The sequence below is a fragment of the Kockiozyma suomiensis genome (genome assembly GCF_038497685.1).
Source record: "Kockiozyma suomiensis strain NRRL Y-17356 unplaced genomic scaffold V2V93scaffold_1, whole genome shotgun sequence".
NCBI classification, from domain to species: domain Eukaryota; kingdom Fungi; phylum Ascomycota; class Lipomycetes; order Lipomycetales; family Lipomycetaceae; genus Kockiozyma; species Kockiozyma suomiensis.
The window spans coordinates 622666-636365 of NW_027117664.1; the positions used below are offsets into that span (position 1 = coordinate 622666).

Consider the following 13700-nt stretch of genomic DNA (forward strand, 5'->3'; position numbering starts at 1 on the left):
TTATTTTGGCCATCGCACGGGTAGTCTCTTGGCACAATGGTAAGATATCCTAGAGAGATCGTGATTGAGTACTAGTATCTCACATTGGCAACTCTCATTATAGGATTATTCTTCACAGTCCCATCCTTTGATATCAGACGCCGTGAGCGAAGCGGATTACGATGCGGATTTTGAGGCAGATTTGGCTGTCACGACTACCTCGCTGACAACAGCTACTTCCAAGTACATCAGACCGGACGATCTATCGCGTTTTGATGGACTGGTGCTGGAAGATGTTATTCCGAAGCACGACAAAGTGTGGTATAAATATCCGAACCTATTAAAGCTGAATAAACTTCTCCTGGCTGCAATTCTCACAAATATGACGAACGGTTTTGACGGTTCAATGCTAAACGGATTACAGAGTGTACCAGCTTGGACAAACTACTTTGACCATCCAAGTGGTACTAGACTAGCGTGGATGGGAAACGCTATGGTTCTCGGCGGCGTGTTGATTTCTCCTGTAACGCCCTACATTTGTGACAAATATGGTAGGCGGAAACCTATATTCTGGGGTTGTGCTATTATCGTTTTGGGATCATTGTTTCAAGGCCTAGCTGTGAGCTATCGCATGTTTGTTCTTGCGCGGGCTTTGATTGGTCTCGGACTATCACTGGCATCCATCGCAGCGCCTTTGCTACTTGTAGAATGTGCTTATCCTCCTCAGAGGGGGCAAATGACTTCAGTCCTGGAGCCTGCCTGGCCTGTTGGCTCTTTTTTTGCCGCGATAACAACTTATTTGACTTTCAAAATGCATGACACAAACTGGAGCTGGAGAATTCCCAGTCTTTTTCAAGGTTTATTCCCTCTTATCCAGTGCATTTTAGTCACTTACGCTCCCGAGTCTCCTAGATGGCTAGTCTCACAAAAGCGATACGACGAGGCATTCTCTTTTCTAGTTGAGTACCACGGTAACGGTGATCCAGATTCTGACTTGGTGCAATTCGAAATGGCTGAAATTGCCGCTGCTATTGAAGCAGAGATCGCAGCAAAACAGTCTCGCTGGTCTCAGTTTTTCTCAACTTCTGGAATGAAGCACCGGTTTTTCATTGTCAGTGTTATTTCAATTATGGCTCAGTTCTCAGGAAATGGTGTACTCTCTTACTATCTCGCAATTGTACTTACTAATATGGGTATCACGGATCCGAATTCACAGTTGCTGATTAATCTTGGAAGTACGATTTTTACAATCTTTACTGCTTTCACAATTGCTCTGCAAATCGAACGAATTGGGCGAAGGACTGCGTTTATTATCGGCTTTTCAACAATGTTTCTCGATTATATGCTCTGGACATTTCTATCAGCAGTAAACGAAAAACTAGGTTTTCAAAATCAAGGTCTGGTGAGATTGACAGTCATCGTGATGATTGCATACAACTTCTTTTATCATTTCGTAGGACCGTTTGTGCCTACCTACGTAGTAGAAGTAGTCCCTTTCTCACTGCGATCGAAAACGACGATGTATTCTCAGCTTATTCAAGCTTTCACCCTTGGTGTTAGTAATTTTATTAATCCGGTGGGATTAGAACGATGGGGTTGGAGGTTCTACAGCGTATCGATCGTGGCGCTAGCGCTGTGGACTATTTTGGCATACACTTATTTCCCAGAAACAGGTGGCAAAGGATTAGAAGAGATTGCAGAAATTTTTGATGGAGAAGAGGCGCTTGGAGTATATCATGGTCATAGAATCGAACTTGCCGACGATGAAGAGGATAATCTGATACGAAGAGCTTAATAGTGTTTGATTATTTATCCTACGCAGAACAAGATTGTTTAACGATTACACTCGTGTTACCATATCAGACAACTATTTCTTCCCTAGCTTCCATTATTTATTTCAGTAGCTCGACAACATCGTCAACTGCAGTTGCAATCCTAGCTTCATTAGGGAATCTGACTTTCAATGCAGATGCCGAGGTCGATCCTTCCAAGCTTTGTCCAGCTACCTTAATCTCTTCGCTGGGAATAGACAATAGCGTACCAAATGCTATAAGTAATCTATATGCAGCTTCCGGATCCTTGACGATGGAAATGAATTCTGGGATAATACCAATCACCGAAAATGCTGTCTCAATGTCATTTTCTTTCACAGTTGAAACACAAAAACTAGAAAAAAAAAGTCAGGTTTTTCATCTTAACTAGATGTAAAATACAACTCACTTCAAAATCAAAGTAGACAATGCAATTGCAGAAATTTTCGAAATATTTTTGACGGCAATTTCACGCACATAATCTAATATTCTCTCTCGAATCTGATCGTCCTTAATTACCAACCGTCCCACATCGCTTTCAAACATATTAACAAATATTCTGCTCGTCATCAAGGCGTTGTTAGAAATATCTGTTATCTCTTTGCCTTGCTCAAATAAATCTTCCACAATTTCTAAAAGTACAGCAGGATCTCTGATCTCACCAACTACTGAACGGATAACATCCAATCCTCCTAATTTATCGCCTGCAGGCCACTGTTTAACGATCTTCAGACCAAGAGTAGCCGCTTTGATCGCAGATGAAGAATCAATGCTAGTCGCCGCAGCTTCCAGTATATTCGACAATTCGGCAAATTCAGAGTCGGAGATTGAGGCCGAGCCATCCATTGTAGCACTCAGTTCTTTGCTCTTTTTGATAAACATTTGCACGTTCATCTTCTTGATAAAAAGGTATTGCTTCTGAGGAAAGAGAGTTGATTTAGGACGAGTAGTCTGAAGCGCAAATTAGCTAAAGCAAACCATAAACCGGAAATAGAACAGAAACTTACAAGATTCGCGGCTGGCTGAGCGCCAGCAGTTGGAGGAATATATCTATCAGCATATGGATCCGTAGCAGGCGCCGATGTTCCAATCTGAACACCGCCAGTATTTTGCTCAATAAATTTTGCCGTCTCATCGAGATAAGACAAAGGGAGTTCATTCTTTTCCAAGAACCGCTGAGCAGCCAAGTACGGATTCTCATTCGCGTTGTATGGTAGCTTCAAAGGAGGACTTCCTTCTTTAATGTCAACATCAAAGACGTAGTCGTATTCCTGGCCGTTGTAAACTTGCTTCTGTCTGTTGCCAACCGCACTCACAACTTCGCCGATTTTATCCCATTTGTCTCCAGCCCATTGATACGCATCTACACCTCCTGTTGAAGTTTTGACCATAATAGTCTGACCTATCTTGGTTCCGGGGAGCCTGAGAGCGTCTGGCCCTGGAAGCTTCTCTTTATTAATATTCCCTACTTCGTTGGTTGAGATTGAATAAGCAGCAACCTGTTCTTCAAATTTCTATTTTGAGAACCCAAGTTAGTCGAAAAGTTTTACCAAAATCAATACACATATACCTACCGAAAGTTCGTCTGGAGTTGCCCAAATCTTCTCATTCCTAGAAAAAATACGAACCTTATTGTCGCTACCACCAGCGGCGATGTCGCTGGTTGAAGGGCACACAGAAACCGACCAGACAGAGGCACACGGAAGGGTGATTGTTTGTATACATTCACCATCTTTCCAGACACGAATTGATCGATCCTCGCCGCTACTGACAATCTCGTTTGTAGATGGGGAATAGGCAACGGAATAAACAAAGCTAGTATGACCGTATAGCTCTGCCAGACATTTACCGTGAAAATCCCATATACGAATTGATCTACTAAAGTCAGCAAATCAAACTCATAATGAAGTTTGCAGATATATAAGAGATCCTACCCATCATTACTTGAGCTTGCAAACCGATCATCTCCTACCATGCAAATGCTTCTAACCACATCACTATGTCCTCTAAATACGGATACACACGTATTCCCACTCCACAGTCTAATAGTCTTATCGGCAGCACCTAAACCGATATCAGTTTGAATTTCCATCTGACAGTCTCACAATTCACGCATACCAGTAAGAAAGCTGTCGGATCCGACAACTAGAACGGCCCATACAGCCTGATCGTGGCCGCTTAAAACATATTTGCATTTCCCATTTTCCCACACACGAGCAGTTCTGAAACGATCATTTAGCACATCTCACCCAAGTCATGTCAATGCGTAGATCAGCTTACTTATCCCAACTGCCACTAATCAAGGTACCATCCAAGAAATGAAGGGAACAGACATTTCCCTGGTGGCCCTTAAGCGCGTATTCAGGCTTTAGTTCCACACTAGGTGAGCAGACTGCTATTTCCTGATTACTACCAGCGCATGCAATCAATCCTAAAATGAATTTCAGACGGATCAGATCGAGGCTCAGTCAGTGTAACGCAAACAAAATCGTACCTTGATCGCCCATCCATGCTATGCTGTTCAAGTACTTAGAAGCCCGGTAGTTTACATCCGATGTCCATTCGACTCCGGACTTGGAAGTTGCACTGCCGGGAAGATGTTTCCAAACGCGAAGCGTGCAGTCGCGAGATACAGAAGCTAATAGATCTCCAGCTGGAAATACGACCCCGCGCACATCGCTAGAATGTGATTCTAGCGAGCGCGATAATTTATAATCCATCGCAGGCTGCTGATTATCTGCGATTGAAATTCTAAGGAGGTTGAATATAGCTGCCTTACTGAATATATGGACCCTGATTGTATTGATCTAAACCCGAGGTTTTGCATAGTAAGAACCACAGCGAATATTCGCCATTTGCGTCACTTTGGAAGTCACGAGTAACAACCTCCGCGCGTATCTAAATTCGCGTTCCAAACATCGCGTCAAACTAAACTGATTTTTGAAGACATTTTATCAGTACAGCTACATTTTGTAGAGCTATCTAATAGTTTAACGATGACTGATGAACGAGCCATTTTGTCGTTTCTGACTGAAAATGCTGAATTATCTGACCTAATAACGCGTCGTCAATTTATCGGCCTTTTTCCGGCAGCAAAACGCGATGACTTTGCAATCAGGGCATTATATCAAGATCTCTACGACACCCGCTCAAGTCAAATACGAAATGTGCAGAAGAAAATAAATTTTGAGTGCTCGAATTCTTCTCAGATATTACGAGAGGATCTTGCGCGCGCGAAGAACTCTGCTGCGGAGGTGGAAGAAGACGAGAATGACAACATTTACAATGAGATCTTGACTTCTAGGGTATATAAATATTATTTTGCTTTATCTTATTTACTTTCTAATTTGTGATTTATAGGATCATCAGCAAATGTCTCTAAGCGAGATGCTATCGCAGATGGAACTGGCTGCAGATTTTGTAAAGAATCGATTATCTGAATTAGATCAGACTGCGAAAGCCAAAATGGAGGAATGCAATTCAATTGTTGACTCGCTCAGCGATTTGCGATATAAAAAGTTGTCTGGCGGGACAGTCGATGAATGTTTAGAAGGATTGGCCGTAAGTGCCTGTTATGCCTGAATTATGAAATCACTCTAACTACATCATATCAGGCCTTCAAAAATTCCCTGGATTTATACAAGAAGCAACAAAAACAGTCAAACTGAATATTACAGTCTTGCAGCACCGTGAAAATTTACAAGACTTAACGCGTCGAAAAAAAATTAGTACATTGTTTAGGCCGGAGTTATTTATTGGTTGATTTAAGGATATCGAATTAAATGGAGTTAAACGTTCGATTTGGTGATTTATATGTACAATATGAAATAATGGAAATATATAGAGACTAGAATTGGCAGAAGCTAGTCACAGTCGCAGCGTTATCGGCGCCAAAATTCACAGACGCGTGGCCAAATCTGCATCCGTTCTTTGACTTACTCGCTCGTATCTTCATGATCTCGCCGAGAAATGCGGCCCTGTTTTGACCATTCTTCTAATATTCGGTCTTCGCGTTTAATCCATCGATCAAGAATATTTTTGTATTCTTCATCAGTCTGGGGTTCCCATCTACTCCTCAGAATCCTTCGCACTGCTTCGTGAGAGATGCCAAAAAACTCTGCCAGCTGCGATGCTTTGACATTAGGGTACTGAAAAAATATGCTACGGTTAGATTCCAGATCAATTTATTCAAATATGGAAGAAAACGCTTACCAAATCTTTAACTGCTCTCAACGCCTTTCGTGCTTCTGGTGAGAGCTTCTTTCTTGGATTCCATGCTGCTCCCCCTAGTTTCTTCCTCGTTAAATATAGCCGCCTTTTCCATTCCGGTAAGACTCTGTTCTCCCAATCTTCTGGGATTTTCTGTAGTCGCTCTGGCTTGTAATCTTTGTTTAACCCTGGGGGCGGCACGTACGGCTCTGGGATATTATATGTCATCTTTGGTTTCCGTTTCTTCGACAATGTATTTTTTCCGGTCGTCTCCGCAGCTGTACTTGTACCATCTGCGGCAGTAGTATGATATGAAAAGAACTGTAGTTTTCTAGGAATAGGCTGCAGGCAGTTGGCGTACAAGCTATTCTTTGATGCCAATGGCCAAATTACTGCAGAGCGCTGCAGACGTCCAAAGGCAAGCTTAGACATAGCAAGCTCCTGATTTCTGCCGTCGTATGTGACGCTTATATATTTTGAAAGTATATGCTTGTCATCCAATTGGAATATTCGCGCTGAGATTGATTATTATGCCTTGAATGCTGCTGCGAAATCAAATTTTCATAATGCTCCAAAACGATACTAAATAATGAAATTTCATTGCTCGCATCACGTGATTTCTCCCAGCGAATATTTCTAGTGTCGACAATCTATAGGTCTTTGGCGCCTACATCCATATTCTTGAATAAACTCACAAGGCCTATTTGAAATGTCGGATTACCAATCAAAAGAAATATCTGTGCAGTCCTGATAATTTTTGTTAATGCTAATCATTGGCTACAAATCAATTACTCGTTTGAGTTTATCTGCAGAAATCACCTGCATCCCTAGGCCCTGTCACTGATTCTGTACTACAAATCTGCCCCCAAATAAACAATTTTTCTGAACAGCACGTTAATATTATTCTGTGTTGATCTATTTGTGATCCTTTTGCAACAGTTGAAAAAATTTGTGTGGATCTGTCTGTGGGCGTTGTATGATTGTCATCACTCTATCTGGCATTAAAATATAATCAATTTTGGTGAATGCTACGAAACGGCGACAGCCGCAATATATAAAAAAAATGCCTGTTCAAAATTTATTTCAAATGTCAATAAAATTCTTTGGTTACAATCACCTCTGATTTCTCAAGCCTTTTTCAAACAAAGGCTGAATAAGAGAATGATCACAAATAAGAATTGAGAGCGGGTCATCTGAAAAAATATCACATCGAGAATCAATTACAGTTTTGATAAAAAAGGACAAGATGATAGCTTTTCGTCACATAGAATAACCCCAATAGCTTTTGGCGCCGGTTGACCACTTTGCAAAGTGCACAATCTCGGCTAGTTTCATACGCTTCGTCACAACTGCCATGATTGGTACCAGATTTGCAGATATTTTCAAGTCGACCCCTTTTTCGACAAGGAAGATGATGGACCACGCAAAATTGAATTAGCAGAGAAAGTACGTGGGGCACATTGTCTTTCAAGAGCTTTGGTTCTCCCGCCTAACATAACAGGAATAGCTTAGCGAGTGATTTTGCAAACTCCAAAATGAAAGTGCACATACCAGGTCCATATAATGTGAAGGGCTTTATTTCTGTGACTTCTTTTTTCTCTTGTGCTACTAGCAAAGAAGAATCGAGCTCGGAGGATGTCGTTTGAGACTTAAGATAGCTTTGCCGCTTCATTTTAATGTCTGTTGTGGTAGCGATTATCTGCCGGTAGGTAGTCTTGTATGATGTGGGTGGGTGCGAAGAGGAGGTGGGATCTGTGAAGTTTGAAGAAGACATCTCCGAAGATAGCGTAAGAGAAAAGTCAGAGGTAGGCGAGATGCAGGAAAGTCCGGGGTTTGGCCTGATCATGACGAGACGAATAGATCAAAGGAAGAAAAGAGGATGGAGTGGAGAATGGAGTGGTCGGAGAATGAGAATAAATAGAAGAAAGGAGCGAAAGATAAAGAGCGAGGAGTCAAAGCTATGAGTAATCCACAATCGACTGGAGCCCCGCCAAACAAGAACGTGTCGGCGAAGACGTGGAGAAGCCACCGCCGCACGATATGAGATGATCGACCCCAGGCTAATAACCGGTTTCAGCGCTTGAAAACTAATTTTCTATGTAAACAGATAGATAGCAATAGTAACCATTTAATAGTTTAGTGATATTTTTTTGGTACATGTCTCTGAGAAATAGTCGTAGCAAGAGGATGAAACTGGCATCTAAGATGCTCGAGCGGTCGGGTTTGCGAGCCCCTCAATGTGGGTATATATCTTGAATTTTTGGCTTTATGCATTAACTAAAATAATTTAATGAATAACATGGTTTTATATGTATGAAACGCGCGATAGATAATTCTTCTAGCTCCGATCCGCCGGAATGGCCGAGCAGAAGCCGATGCGGCGCGCAAGCCGCGCACATGTCACAAAAATTCCTTTTAAAACGTCTGCAGTGAGCTACCTCAAGAAACAGTTGTTGGAAAATTTTCAACATGGCTATTAATATACGAAACATATATTATAAATTACATTTCATGCTATACTGGTCATACAAAAACTAACGAGTGGTTCACCAAGACAACATACCACTAGTAAATAGTGCAGTGCTTCACAAATCATACGTCATCATTTAACATAGTTTCCTGGGAACTCTCCTCTACGTCCATCCATAGTTTCGCCCTCCCACCAGTCGTCGTCATCTCGTTTGAACACCTTTATTCTGTCGCCGACGTTAAACGAAAGATCAGTGTCTTGGACTGCCACAAAAGTGTACTGTGCAGTCATGATTTCGTACTTCCCAGATTCATCTTCGCCAGTTGCGCCCACTGTCTCTTCTTCCTTCGCTGCTTCCTTCGCTTGCGCTTCTTCTTTCTGCTCCACCTTCTCCGTGCCTGATTTGAGAGATTCATTACTGCTATTGAGAGGCGTTCCCGCAGCTGGAACTGCTATCGCACTGTAGCGTGGAAGTGTCTCCGAGAAATTCGCGAATTTCGAAGAGTTGGACGACATTGACATCGTGCGACTGCCAATGGTTGGCGACGCAGGCGAAGACATGCCATTCTCAGATCCCACCATAGCCATACTAGCTGTTCTGTTCATCGTACTGAATGTACGATAATTGCCGTCCTTGGCGGTTCCAGTAGGACGCTTCTTACTATTCAAAGAAAAAGCCTTCTTGAGTTTCTCATCCAAATGCTTTGAATCAGGCACGGTCATAGGTTTCTTGACAGCTTTTCCAGTACGAATGATAGACACGCCTTCCTCAACCTTGTGTTGAATCGGTATGAACTGCTTCGTCCATTCTTCTGTCACAGTGTGGTCGGCATCGGCCAATCCTATTCAAGTAGAGTCAGTCAACTGCACAAATGCCTAGAAGCCTCCTCAATCCATACCTTGTCCTTGAGCGTAAGGAAACAAGAAATCGTTATAGATACTAAAAACACTGATCTGAATATTAAACAACATTGTTGCAATAGGAGCAATAAACTCTGATAGCTGATCGATCACTTTAGGAAGCGTGTCCCGAATATATGCATCCAAAACTTGAAAATCCTAAATGAGTTGTAAGCATTAGAGTTGTAAGCGTTATTATCGATGCTACAGCATCAAGAAATACTCACCTCTGAGGCCTTTTCAAGCTCGCGGCTTTGCTTATCAAGATGAGATTGACCTTTATCGCCCAAAGATGCCTTGCGATTCAGTTTTTCGACAGAATTCGTGTGCCTGTCGTAATCAATCTGTAAGACGTTTAGAAGAGTTGCTATGTAAATCGGAAATAACACTGGAAATGCTACCTTTTTATGCTCTCTTTTCTTCAAAGTCTTCTTAATAGTTTCAATGTGTCCCTATCAATTTCAAAGTTAGATTGTCAGCAATGATGACGCATAGAAATACTGCGCATTACATTACCTTCATCACGACACAACGCTGAATGATGGTTCGGTCAATTCCATCCAGCATCGGCAGAATCGCATTTCGGATCTCGACAATGACATCTCTATACTTGATGATAGCATCCAATGTTGCCCGCGGGGTTTCACGAACGGCTTTAGTGGGGTCCTCCTCAGGGATTGGCTCGTACAGTGTGACAAATTGCTTTGCCATCGCAACCTGGGACGCAAGCGTATCGCTCCACGAAGACCGGAACTTTTTGGCGTTAGAGATGATTTCGCCCAGACCGTCTTCGGCCTCGTTGATGGCCTTGGTCCACTCGATGACGGTCAGGTCTTCGGGCGACTTACTACCAATGAGGACATGTGGTGCGCGCACCACTGCCTTCTTGAGCCCGCGAAGCGACATGCTGAGCTGGCGTCAGAAGACTCAATTAACGGATGCGATGTGCTGAAGGGGTCAATGAGGGGCCTGACAAACTTTCAGGCGCAGATAAGAGGACTTCCAGGCGCAGATAAAGCAGGCGCAGATAAAGCAGACCGGGGGCTGACAGATAAAATCACGCTTCGTGGCGGGACGGCAGGCTCGGAAGGAGGCAGCCAGATCGGACAAGGGTCTTGTATCCTCCGCTTCCTGGCCTTTGCGACTACCGAGCTGTCGCTATAGTCTCTACTGACGTCACGCTCTCACGCGCTACGAGCGCATCTCTCTGCTTCGATGCTCTGGTGTGTCCGCCCTCTACCATTATACCATTATATTATATCTAAATCTTCACTATCGAATCCCAATACGTCCTCCCGCAGCCATCTTCACCACCGCGCCCATGTGCGCCAATCTATTACTTCGTTCATCAGTCGCCAATGCTGAGCCGCACTCTCCGCGGCCTGCAACACAACCTTATTAGTCGTGTCGTCAGATATAGTGCGAACTCCGGCCTCCCCGCGCAGTTCAAGTGCCTCTTCGCTGTCGCGTAAGTATACCGGAAGCTCTATCTCATTCTTTAAAACCATTGCCTTGCGTCTCACGATCGAATTCAAAAAATCCTCCGTCTGCGCTGGCCGGAATCGAATCGCGGCGCCTTCTGCTCGTCGGCAGAAAACCACTATATTTGTGAAATCAGACTCGCCTTCCACCCATTCACGCGATCGCGGCTCGTCCCTAAAAGCGCGGCACCGACCTCCATTGCTGCGAAAGTTGTTCACAAGTGTACGAATTAGAATACGCGTGAGTGACATCTCGAAATAGCCACCTACGTTCACGACTAGAACTCCGTCTGGGGCCATGATTTGTCGTACATCGTCCCATGTCTCAGAGGTAAATAATTCTGGTGCCACAGCACCTCCCGCGAATACATCGTGAATAATGTAGTCATAATGTCGCAGCGCTTCCTTTTCGGCGACAAGGGGCTCGTGTCTCAAAGTGTGCGCCAGGCTGTGAATAAAATGGCGGCCGTCGCAAATCGTGACGCGAGACTGATTAATTGGAAAATCAAAGAACTGTACAGCGTACTGTAGAACATTGGAATCTAACTCAACAACATCCGTTGATATATTATGGCTAATCATAGCTTTGGCGGATGTCCCTATTCCTAGACCAATCACCAATGCATTGTTTATTTTCTCGCCTTGCTGATATATCCCCGAAGGAGCAGGAGTAACCAATCTGACTGCCTCTTGCATGACAAAGGCAGAATATATAGGCTCCCGATTCCAGACCATGCCTTTGGGAATTTCTTCTGCGATACTCGGTGGAGGCTTTATGAATTCACCACCGAGTAGCGAATGATCATTTCGCAATGCTAAAATGCCCTGCTCAGGTCTTGAGATTACAGATAGATATCCCAAGCTAGACATTGTTGAAGCGACTAAACCACCATTCTCTATGGCAGATTGCTTCATTGAGCCTACCATACGAGAATCTATATACGCAAGTTGACAAGCAATAGAAGCCAATACTAAGGGTAAAATAATTCTCCTAGGTGGGTTTAGTAATGCCACCATGAGCGAGGCTGCCATATTGGTAATAGCTGTCTGCCTCAGAGCCGTCCACCACTGGGGGAAAAAGGATAGCACCATCGGAGCATATAAGCGCCCAACAATTCGAGTTCCGCATATCATATATAATCTTGTCGTGAAAAGTGCCACGAGAAACAGTCGCAAGTCCGAAGCACCCGCTCCGCCGATGGCTGATTTTGCAGCCTTGGACGTAGAAGTTTGGAAAATTCGAGCCGCAATGCTTCCAGCTCCAATGACAACGGGGTAAAGACACACAAAATCCATAAACAGTGGCCCTAGCCAGGGTCCAAGATACAGCCCGGTGTACTCTCCAACTAACCGACAAAGTAACGGAGTAGCGGTCGAGTAGACGACGGTTGCGATATGAATGCTGCGCGAGCTAATCAACCGTTGTCGTTGTCGTTGCCGTTGTCGTAAAAAAAGGGCCATTGAAATTGCAAATAGAAACGGCATGATAATAGGACGATAGATATCGCTAAACGAGTTCCCGAATACCGCATTCTGACTTAAAAGAGCAACGTGAGAAACTATTGCGAGCTGAAGCATCAATAACACTAAGCGTGTCACCGTCAAGTTAAGCGACGCCATGACGATTTGAAAGCTGCGCAGTCAACGGCAAAAATATACAGCCCAAAAATTGTATTATGTACACAGATCGTGCCTACAAGGTTGATACCGAGCAAAGAATGAGAAGCAGAATATATTATGTCGTTTGCTTCATGTGCGGCTTTCGAGGCCTAGGTGCCGCAATAGAGATGAGCTCAAAACTTATTCCTGTTGACTCAAATGCGATTAATCTGATGATCTCTCTCAATTGCCAAATCAATGAGCGGAAACAGCCAGCTGCCATCAAAATCTGTACCCGCAGATATTCGAAAACATAAGACTATCAATAATCGGCGACTACACTATCTACAGAAAAACTCTCCAGATTACTTCTATACCTCTGGACTTTCCGAGGCCAGCCCACTATTATATGACAGACTAATTAGACAGTTTCAAACTCCGTCTGAGCGTGAGATCGAAAGCGACAAAAGAGGATGGGCGGGACGGATGTACGAAGACTTAATGCGTGCCGAGCGAAGATTGGAAAGGCTGGAAAAGGAGAGATCAGAAGAGCTGCGTCAGTTGGAAACGGGACAATCTGCAGAATTTCATACATCTCCTATTATCGATGAAGTTGGAAACACTTCTATTTTTGATGAAGTAAACTCAAAAGAGGAAGGTATACAGCAATGGGAAAAACTTATGACTCTACGCTTCCTAAATGGACAAGATGTGAGTTCCAAGGCACTGCGACAATCTAATCTCTTTATTGTGTTCTGCTTGCTGACTTGATGTTAAGACTGATATTGACTATGACAGCATCGACTTTTCGGAAGAATGGGATGACTTTGCCCAGTTAAATAGGGATAAAGAAGATGACTATTTTGATTCAGAAGAACCGACTTGGTGCGGTGACGACTCTGACGACGAAAATACTACGATCTCATCTGAAAGTATCTTGAAAGGACAAACTGGCGTACAGGACTTTTGAATAAAAATGCCAAATAACTCATATATACAAGCTCGAACAATCTCTCATAGCGTCTGACACAAACAGAGTCACTGTTAGTCAAGTTGCAGGCTTGGTTTCCTACCTCGGCGCAAGCATTTGATGATACTTGTTACTACTCTGTCACCACCTTTAGAATGATAATAAGATAAGACGAAATCATCAGCTCTTCGAAAAAGAAAAATATTTGTTACCAGTCAGTGAAATGATGCTTATTTATATTTGAGTTACCGCTCGTCTATAATGATTGTTCTTGATCACCA

General features: G+C 43.4%; 7 protein-coding genes across 7 annotated transcripts; 3 read left to right on the forward strand and 4 right to left on the reverse strand.

Moving 5' to 3' along the window:
- Positions 1 to 36: 36 nt before the first annotated feature.
- Positions 37 to 1774, forward strand: V2V93DRAFT_389477 (general substrate transporter; the record flags this gene model as incomplete). The annotated part of the gene is made up of 2 exons (XM_066912361.1): positions 37 to 39; positions 224 to 1774. 2 exons carry the CDS (start codon positions 37 to 39, stop codon positions 1772 to 1774), a joined length of 1554 nt encoding a protein of 517 aa, XP_066768511.1.
- Positions 1769 to 4606, reverse strand: V2V93DRAFT_383553 (WD40-repeat-containing domain protein). The gene is made up of 8 exons (XM_066912200.1): positions 4285 to 4606; positions 4071 to 4221; positions 3909 to 4012; positions 3725 to 3854; positions 3365 to 3665; positions 2798 to 3304; positions 2200 to 2741; positions 1769 to 2145 (listed from the first exon to the last, which is right to left on the reverse strand). Exons 1-8 carry the CDS (start codon positions 4508 to 4510, stop codon positions 1872 to 1874), a joined length of 2235 nt encoding a protein of 744 aa, XP_066768512.1. The 5' UTR covers positions 4511 to 4606; the 3' UTR covers positions 1769 to 1871.
- Positions 4607 to 4786: 180 nt separating this feature from the next.
- On the forward strand, positions 4787 to 5372 carry V2V93DRAFT_319899 (uncharacterized protein; the record flags this gene model as incomplete). Its single annotated transcript, XM_066907292.1, has 2 exons — positions 4787 to 5095; positions 5151 to 5372. 2 exons carry the CDS (start codon positions 4787 to 4789, stop codon positions 5370 to 5372), a joined length of 531 nt encoding a protein of 176 aa, XP_066768513.1.
- Positions 5373 to 5572: 200 nt separating this feature from the next.
- V2V93DRAFT_362458 (uncharacterized protein) lies at positions 5573 to 6546 on the reverse strand. The gene is made up of 2 exons (XM_066908345.1): positions 6003 to 6546; positions 5573 to 5938 (listed from the first exon to the last, which is right to left on the reverse strand). The coding sequence occupies exons 1-2, from the start codon at positions 6429 to 6431 to the stop codon at positions 5726 to 5728; spliced, it is 642 nt and encodes a 213-aa protein (XP_066768514.1). The 5' UTR covers positions 6432 to 6546; the 3' UTR covers positions 5573 to 5725.
- A 2055-nt stretch (positions 6547 to 8601) lies between these two features.
- V2V93DRAFT_356204 (uncharacterized protein) lies at positions 8602 to 10275 on the reverse strand (the record flags this gene model as incomplete). Its single annotated transcript, XM_066908004.1, has 5 exons — positions 8602 to 9311; positions 9369 to 9528; positions 9597 to 9713; positions 9771 to 9821; positions 9886 to 10275. The coding sequence occupies 5 exons, from the start codon at positions 10273 to 10275 to the stop codon at positions 8602 to 8604; spliced, it is 1428 nt and encodes a 475-aa protein (XP_066768515.1).
- Positions 10276 to 10478: 203 nt separating this feature from the next.
- Positions 10479 to 12741, reverse strand: V2V93DRAFT_362467 (uncharacterized protein). The gene has a single exon (XM_066908346.1). The coding sequence runs from the start codon at positions 12468 to 12470 to the stop codon at positions 10677 to 10679; it is 1794 nt and encodes a 597-aa protein (XP_066768516.1). The 5' UTR covers positions 12471 to 12741; the 3' UTR covers positions 10479 to 10676.
- Positions 12590 to 13675, forward strand: V2V93DRAFT_14193 (coiled-coil domain-containing protein-domain-containing protein). Its single transcript, XM_066906845.1, has 2 exons — positions 12590 to 13160; positions 13228 to 13675. The coding sequence occupies exons 1-2, from the start codon at positions 12708 to 12710 to the stop codon at positions 13417 to 13419; spliced, it is 645 nt and encodes a 214-aa protein (XP_066768517.1). The 5' UTR covers positions 12590 to 12707; the 3' UTR covers positions 13420 to 13675.
- Positions 13676 to 13700: the final 25 nt, after the last annotated feature.